An 8,448-nucleotide genomic window follows, 5' to 3' on the forward strand; every position below is an offset into this window, starting at 1 on the left:
GCGGCCCCGCCGTGGTCATCGGCGCCACGGTGCCCACGGGCTTCGAGCTGACGGCGGCGGCGGAGGTGCGGGAGAAGCTGGGCTCGGAGGCCGCCGTCAGCAAGGACCGCGGCAAGATCTACTTCGGGATCGCCGCGGAGAAGCTCGCGCAGGTCCGCGGGGGCGGCGGGGCCGGCGGGGGGCGGCGGGGCCGCGGGCAGCGCCCTGCGCGGGCAGCGCCTCCCGCGGAGAGACGCTGCGGCCCGGAGCGCCCGCGGGATTCCCCCACCGCCCCGCGAGCCGGCCCGTCAGCACAGTGTTTTTGCTTTAAACGCAGTCAGTCAGCAAGAAAAACACTTGAGATACTGCTTCAGCTACGTTATTTTCAGTAACTAGACTTAGTGTTGCTTTCCAAAGGCAGATGAAATAAAACATGCAGAACTTAAGTCAGTGAAAGGACGTCTTCCTTTTCCTAAGTATTTGCATATAGAGTGATAGCCCACGCTTAAACAATAACAGTGCAAAAGAGTAATTTTAGAAATAGCTTTGCAATTAAATATTCCAGCCGTGAAGTGTTACAGAGAGGTATCTTAAATCTAGATACAAGCTAATGAAATCTTAATCATAAATAAACACAAGCCCTTACATACATATATATATATGTGGCTAGAAAATACCACAATCGTTTCTCATTTCCTCTAGGTCCATCGTCTAAGGTCAGTGGATAATCTATTTGTTGTTGTTCAGGAGTTCAAAGACTATCAATTCAAAGAAAGTAAGGTGAGTTATTCTCATATCTTTTTCTATTAGTTTTCTATTTTGGGTTAGGCTTTTTAATTTAAGACTAGATGCAAAGAGTTTTGTGTTCTGTGAGCAAGGATGTCTTATCTGTGATGTATTATGCAGCTTCCTCTTTGCTGGTTTGTAAAATCTAAGTTTGGTTATTGTTGTCTAGCATAATTTCTTCGGAATGTTCCATAAGCAAAATCTAGGATGAGCAAATACAATGTTTGTTGCACACAGTTAGGTAGGTGCAGGACAGTCAGGTATCACCTTGATCTCTTAATTTAACATTAACTGTTTGTTTGACAAGATAATTATGAAATACCATGGAATGTTTTGAGTTTTAAAATGCAACTCAGTTTAGTATGGCAAAAATAGCACAAAAAACTGTTAGTGTTGCTTAAATCTGTAGCCAGGTACATGTTTAGAAAACTAACTCAAATGACTTTAAAAGAAAAAAAAAGTTCTTCTGTGTCTCTTAAAGGAAGATGCTCTAAAGGATCTGGAAGATCTGGTTAAAAAACTGCCTTGGACTGAACCTTTGAAAGTATGGGAGCTGAACAACAGCTTGAAAAAGAAAAAGGCAAAACGCAAAAAACATAATCTGCAGAGCACTACAAGCAAAGAGAAGTTGAATGAAGATGGAGAAGAAGAAAGAATAGATGAAAAAGATGCCAGTAAACAGTTGCAGGACTCTGCCCAAAACACTGCAGGTATAGAATCTGCTAGTGGTCAGGTTACAGAAAATACGCAAGGAGAGATACCACAGAATGGCAGTGACGATGATAACGAACAATCGGATGCTAAAGATGAATCACACGCCAGTTCTGGGAGTGAAACCAAAGCTGGTGATGGAAAGAAAGGTGAAGGAGATGTGAATGTGTTAAAGTTCCGTGTTACATGCAATAGAGCAGGAGACAAGCACAGCTTTACATCAAATGATGCTGCAAGAGACTTCGGTGGAGCTGTACAGGAGCATTTCCAGTGGAAAGCTGACATGACAAACTTTGATATAGAGGTATAGCATCGTGCCTTAGAAATAACCACATATGTCATTTAAAATTATTCTTTCTTAATCTTGATCCTTAGAGATCTCTAAAATACTTTCAAAAGATGAACCTGGAACTGAAAATAGTTAAGGCTGAAATCATGGCAAGCATGATTATGCCATATTGGTACATTATTGTGTTTCCTCACATCCCACTTGCTAATGCCTTAGTTGTTCCTAATAATCATCTCTCTTATATCCCGAGGTGGGCACTTCTCTTTCTGAGGCTCTCCTTGCTCTGCAAACACTGTATTTTTCTCCTCCGTTAAGTAATTAACATCAGGTCACAGTTAAGTTGGTGCTCAAAATCCTTCCCCCCACCCTCAACTATAGCAAATGGTCTAATAGTACTATTTTCTCCTATAGAGTTTGGTCTCATTCGTATTTAATGTAGGTGGCCTTCTGCTTTATTTTTCTTTTTTTTTTGGCTAATCTGTTGTTTTGTATCAGTGTAAATTTACATGATATTCCATCTAGAAGCAATAATTTTATGATTGAAGGGGGTTTAAAGAAGGTTAACATTAGCTATCAAGTGTTTATTTCTTACTATAGCAGAAGTAGAGATTTGGAAAGGAGGCCCAACAGATATGGGTGGTCTATCAATGCTTTTTGAAGGGCAGAAAAACATGTTTTTCTTGCAAGTTTGTTAAGGCCTGGCTTGAATAATGCTTTCACCTTTCAAATTGATGCAGTAAAGGAACCAGGAATATGACTTTTATTGCTGCTTTGTGAATGCTGTCCTGTGGCTTGCAGGACTAATCCCACTTCCACTGCATACTTTCTAAGGAAAACTTTTTAAAAGTTAGAATAATGTTTACAGAGCTTTTTGAAATCTTGTGTAAAAGAATCTGTGTAAATGAGAAAAGCTATGCTCTCCTTAATTTTGTCCTTTGTCCTCATTGCAAACTGTGCGTTGCTTTTCTTCCAGGAATGCTCAGCACCTTTTATGCTTATTTCCTATTTTTAAATTGCCATCTATGTTTCATGCAAACATTGACCAAGATGTAGTATGGGAAACTTTTGTTACTCCTGAAATTGAGTTCCAAGTTTTTCTTTAGGTTCTCCTGAATATTCACAATAACGAAGTAGTTGTGGGCATTGCATTAACTGAAGAGAGTCTTCATAGAAGAAACATTACGCATTTTGGACCAACAACTCTTCGATCAACCCTTGCTTATGGCATGCTTAGGTCAGTGTAAATGTATAATTATAATTATTTTCAATGAACAGGTGACTTTGTTTCCGAAGTTAGAACTTGTATCCCTCCATTCCTACCTGAAAAGCCATTTCTATTCATTAAAAACAGTTGCTGAAACAGTGTTTTGTAATTATTAATAATCAATGGATGTTTTTCAACTCAGAAAAATAAATGTTTCCGTTGATCCATTAGACGCTTTTCAAAATACTGACATTTTTGAAAATATCACACACACAAAATGCTAATTAACAAATGGAAATAATAATTACAAAAAAGTTATTTAGTTAGAAGGATAGAATTAGAGTTCTTTAGTTTTCCTTTCTTACAGAAATTTATGCTTTCATTATGACTTTTTTTCATGTTATCTTCTTTGTGTTTCTCAGACTCTGTGATCCACAGCCAACAGATATCATAATTGATCCAATGTGTGGAACAGGTGCAATACCAATAGAGGTGATTCTTTTATTTTTTTAACTTGCAGTGGTATCTGCAACTGAATAATATATATGTTTTCTTGGTAAAAATTAAATAGTCAATGCCAAAGGTATCTCACTGACTTTTAAACAGCTACAAATATGGGTTTTTTTGTAAATTACTTAATTTTCCTTCCCCTGGCTAAAGCAGGAATAAACTAAATCCAAAAGTAATTTGAGCTTTTGAGACACACAGTACCGGTAACATGTATCTGTTAGAGAATTTTACAGTGGTTGAAGTGTACTTCCAATTGCTTTGTATTCTGTCATATTGACTAATTAATTCTTTTTTTTTCCTAATTAAGCACTGTTAATGATAATGATGCTTATTATCACATTTTTCTACAGGGAGCTACAGAATGGCCTAGTTGCTATCATATTGCTGGTGATAACAACCCACAAGCTGTAAAGAGAGCAGCAAACAACATCTGCTCTTTACTGAAGAAAAATGAGAATAAGGAAAGGTGAGAAGAGTACAAGTGGCTTTCTTTTCATAGCATTGTATGTAAAGAAATCCATTTGCAAGCATTTACCTGAATACTTTGTTCACATTTTTCTATGTATTCTTTTGCTGATGTTATAGATCTCTTAATTTAAAAAATATTGCTTAGTATGCCATGTCTGAAATAAACATCTTTGCATTTGCAGCAGTACTTCCTTGGGCATACCCTTAGATATCATTCAGTGGGATATTTGCAATCTCCCTTTACGGACTGGTTCTGTGGATATTATTGTGACAGACATGCCATTTGGAAAGAGGTGAAGTATCATTTTTTTAAGTTGCTGTGCTTAACTTCCCCTACTGGGATTGCTTGCATGTCCAGGGTTCTTCCTAGTTAGTCAGTTGGTCCTAATGAAGAAGTACTGATGTACTCTTCATTTCAACCTGTGTTTTTAATATATAGTAAAAGTGATCATGCCAAAGCCAACTGCAGTTACCTGTTTTTCAACAATCACAAAGAGGTTTTAATTTATTTTATAGGATAGGGTCTAAGAAGAAGAATTGGGATCTCTATCCAGCCTGCCTTGTGGAGATGGGTCGGATCTGCAGACCCGGGACAGGCAGAGCTGTGCTGCTTACGCAAGACAAGAAATGCTTTGCCAAGGTATGTTACCTGAGACAAAACTTTTCAAGTAGAAGACTTAATTTTACACATAAAAATATATTCAGAAAAAAAATTGCAAGCTGATTTTATTAAAGAAGATTATCTATTTTTAGAGAAATAATTCATAGTATCAACTTATTTTGACACAGTTCTAGACCTGAAGAGTCCTTTGACTTTACCTTCAGAGATGATTTGGGATAACCAAAAAATCATGATAAATGTCTAAAGCAAATTTATCCTTATTAACTTGTTTTGCAGCCACCACTAATGTCTGTTTTTCTGTGGCTGTTTTTTTTGTGATTTGTAGGCTTTGTCAAGAATGGGACACATATGGCGTAAAGGTCAAACAGTATGGGTGAATGTAGGGGGACTTCATGCTGCAGTGTATCTTCTGAAACGAACCTGGGAAAGAGCAGAAGAAAAAAGATCTTTCTGGTAACTCACATGGAAGAAAATAGCAGATGCCTCCAGAATTTCTTGAAGAACAGTTTGGTAAAGCTGACACCTGAGATTGTAGGTCTGTCAGTTCCTAAGAAAAAAGAACAAAATTTGCAGAAATTGTTTAACATGAATATTGAACCAGGGATCAGTTGTACTTTGTGTTCTGAAACCTTATCTAAATTGCCTCTCTGCTTCCCAAACTGAAACTCGCTACTGGAATTAGTAATGCTTTCTTTTGCTTGAGTCTTCTCTACTATGTCCATTTTATTTTTCAGATAAATGTGTATGTCCTCTGCTTATAGTAGAAAACATATTCACATATCTTTGGAGGTAACAGTTAACTTTTTTTTCTCTAGACTGTAGAAATTGTACATAGATCTTAAAACAACTAACAGGACTACTAAGATTTTCATCTTGCAGGGTTTAGAGGCAGTATCTATTTAGTGTAAGATTTTTCCAGATTGATGTTTTCTAATTTATACCATTTCCCAAATGTAAAACAAGATAATAAACTAGTGTCTGTTTTTTTTATACTCTGATAAGCAAATGCCAGTTCTTTAACAGTACCTTGATGCTGCTGTTTTCCTTACTTGTTACCTCAACTTAACGCTAATTACTAATAAATGTTTAATTCATGTTTTAATGTACTACTTCCATAGGTGAGGTGGGGTAGCAACACAGCCTTAGCACTGTCTGTAGTTACTATGTGAATAATGGAGATACTTTTAGCAGTTATTAAAAAGTTCATATTTTCAATGTCTACTGTAGACAGATCAAGGTGGCAGTATGTTTAAATTCATTAGGTGACTTAAACTGCTGTAGTTATGCCATCCTCTTTACAAAAATGTTATTTCCTGTTGAATAAATTGAAGTTGCAAGTATGATTTCTTCTATAAATGTTCTGTAATTTCTCAAGCCTCCTATTTTCTCACCAGGGACTGAAAACACTTGTTTCCTTTACCAGTTTTTCCATTTGCATTAAGGTGAATTCATGCTAACTATGTGTAAGTGTTTAAAGGTGGAATAACAAGAATTAAAGTTTTAGATGTTTTGCATAGGAGATAAGTCTTAATTGCATTCTTTCTCTGGGCTGTGTCCAGTAAAGGATAGTGCAGTCCTTCATTTCATCTAGAAAAAACAACTGTGTAGTAAATAATGTCAACAGTGCCCTTTTAATTCTTTCCTGCTCTTCATCGTTTATATGAGTGTGTCAAGCTAATAGCCACAGTTTTTGCACGAGGTGGCTATCTGAACACTCGTGATACAGTAAACTTAACCTGGATATATTAGGTTCTTAAAATGCATTAATGTCTTGGTGGGTTGCTACTGTTGATATTTCTTAAAAGGAAAAACAAGCATGATAGTATTTTAAGATCTTAAATTGTGCGCTTTGAAATATTTTTTTTCTTATGTTAAAGATTAGGATAAGCTTAGCCATCTCTTTTGGCCTGAAAGATGATATAGTTGTGTTTTGTTTCTAAACCACAGCTAACAAATTGTTTCAAATCAGATAGATGTGACCTAGTGAATTAGGCTTTAGTATCAGGATATGGACACTAACATTATAGGCTGTTGCCGTGAATTTATACTGGATTATTAGTAATCATGCTAAAATGCACAGTCTCGTGTGATTGTGATGTGCTTTGTAAGAAATGGTGTGTTTGAAAATATCAAAGAACTCAGCAACAGTAAGATGTACTGTGATGTGCATCTGCTCTCTCATAAATGTGAGCATGCTGTAGTTGCACAAGGTAAACCAGCTTCTCTTGAAGGTTACACTTTTTTTTTTTTTTTTAATGAAAGATTGGTACCAGCCACTGAAGATGACAGCTGTTTTAAGACAATCAGCCTCATTGTGGGTATTACACAGCACATAAATGAACAATGCTATATACAGGTTCTTTCAGTTTAGTAAGTCTCTGAAATACACATCCCTTCCATGCTACTGTTAATTCTTAATGTTTTTTCTATCATAGATAGAAAACGTGGGAAGTAACTTCTTTTGAATGAGGGGCAGTTGAGCAAGCCTACCCAACAGTTCTTACATATTCAAGTATACTGGAAAAAATACAGTTGATAAGTAATAGTTTCTACTACGTCATTTTTAACCACTTTACACACTTCTCCCTCACAGGTTGCTAGAGAGATAGTACAGCAATGACTGTGTGCAAACATCCTTCATCTAAGACTAAGACTTTCTACAACATGTTAAGCATTTAGCACTTTTTTGTTAAGAGAGGTGCTGAGACATATAGGAGAAAAAAATAAAAGCGTCATGTTGACAGCTTCAGCACTGTAGCCTGCTATGACTGTGAAGGCAAAAAACACTTTACTTGCAGGCATAAAATGCTGTTTTGAGGAACAGCATTTGTCATGTACTTCAAAATGCAAAACATTGAGAGAGCTTATCGTTTTTCCAGAAACTCTAAAATGCCTTATTTGTATGGAAAACTTAAAGCTGCTAGTGCCTCAGCTCAGTCTGTTCAATTTTATTTTTAAAGCTCTTTGGCACAAAATCTGTTAGTGCAGCTCCTGCCTTCATTTTTCCTTCAGCCCTGTATCAGGGGAAATGAATGGTCCTGTAGAAGAAAGAACAACCTCTTAATAAGAACTTTTCAGAAGCAACTTAGATGATATAACCGCACTTGTGTTTCCTCTTATGGAGAAGAAGCTCTCCTATTACAATCGTATATGGTAGATTACCTTAGTGATTCGCTTATTTTAAGCAAAACTGCGGACAAGACTGATGTGATCAAACTAAAGCAGAAGATACTTCTGCTTTGGGCTTTGGTTCTCAGCACCTTCCTTAAGCTGCTGGCAGCCTCAGGAAAAGGGCGTTCAAGGTGAAATCTGAACTTGAAAATTAATTTAGAATTTAGCCTCTCACGTTCTGACCACAAAGTAGTGTATACATAAGGCTGTTGATGAAAGCCTTGCCCTGGCCGGTAAGACAAAGCTGCGAGGCACAGAGGCAGCGCGTCCCGGAGGAAGGACGCCCGGCGCCGCCACCTCCCYGCTCCGGACGTCCTGACCGGAGTACCGCTCTTCCGACAGGCTTTTCCGGAATTTCAGGGCCTTTCTCATACTTGGAAAAAACGTCTTCCAGACGTGTATTTGAAAAAAAATGCAAGTACGTGTTGTTATTAGGACTTACTACTTCGCCTTAGCTCTCCACGGGCAGTTTCTGGGCCGTTAGCGCCGCCCTAGGCGCCCCGGCGGGGGCTCGACCAGGAGAACCGCGGCGGGCCCGCGCCCCAGCACTGCCGGGCTGGCGTCGCCTCACAGCGCGACGGCGGAGCAGGGAGGACGCTACGGGGAGGCCTGCGGAGGCCCTGAACACCCCGGGAGCGGCGGCGGCCCGGGCCGTCCCGCCCCGCCTGCGCGCCGCCGCCTCACGGCGGGGCAGCCCCGCGCCCCCCA

At 38.7% G+C, this 8,448-nt stretch overlaps 2 protein-coding genes across 2 annotated transcripts in view; both read left to right on the top strand.

The window, feature by feature from the left end:
- Positions 1-5,912, top strand: part of THUMPD3 (THUMP domain 3 tRNA guanosine methyltransferase) — a 112,482-nt gene extending 106,570 nt beyond the window's left edge. The window contains exons 5-13 of the mRNA XM_085308912.1: positions 6-152; positions 682-759; positions 1,247-1,780; positions 2,869-2,999; positions 3,392-3,461; positions 3,830-3,945; positions 4,130-4,240; positions 4,464-4,587; positions 4,895-5,912. Coding sequence (XP_085165038.1) covers positions 6-152; positions 682-759; positions 1,247-1,780; positions 2,869-2,999; positions 3,392-3,461; positions 3,830-3,945; positions 4,130-4,240; positions 4,464-4,587; positions 4,895-5,026 — 1,443 coding nt within the window. The 3' untranslated portion in view covers positions 5,027-5,912. The remainder of the gene's footprint in view (positions 1-5; positions 153-681; positions 760-1,246; positions 1,781-2,868; positions 3,000-3,391; positions 3,462-3,829; positions 3,946-4,129; positions 4,241-4,463; positions 4,588-4,894) is intronic.
- Positions 5,913-7,687: 1,775 nt separating this feature from the next.
- VHL (von Hippel-Lindau tumor suppressor) overlaps positions 7,688-8,448 on the top strand; it is a 3,894-nt gene continuing 3,133 nt past the window's right edge. Inside the window, exon 1 of the mRNA XM_085308913.1 lies at positions 7,688-7,722. Coding sequence (XP_085165039.1) covers positions 7,688-7,722 — 35 coding nt within the window. The remainder of the gene's footprint in view (positions 7,723-8,448) is intronic.

This window comes from Rhea americana, unplaced genomic scaffold (assembly GCF_003343005.1).
Source record: "Rhea americana isolate MKP2758 unplaced genomic scaffold, rheAme1 scaffold_286, whole genome shotgun sequence".
Taxonomy (NCBI): Eukaryota; Metazoa; Chordata; class Aves; order Rheiformes; family Rheidae; genus Rhea; species Rhea americana.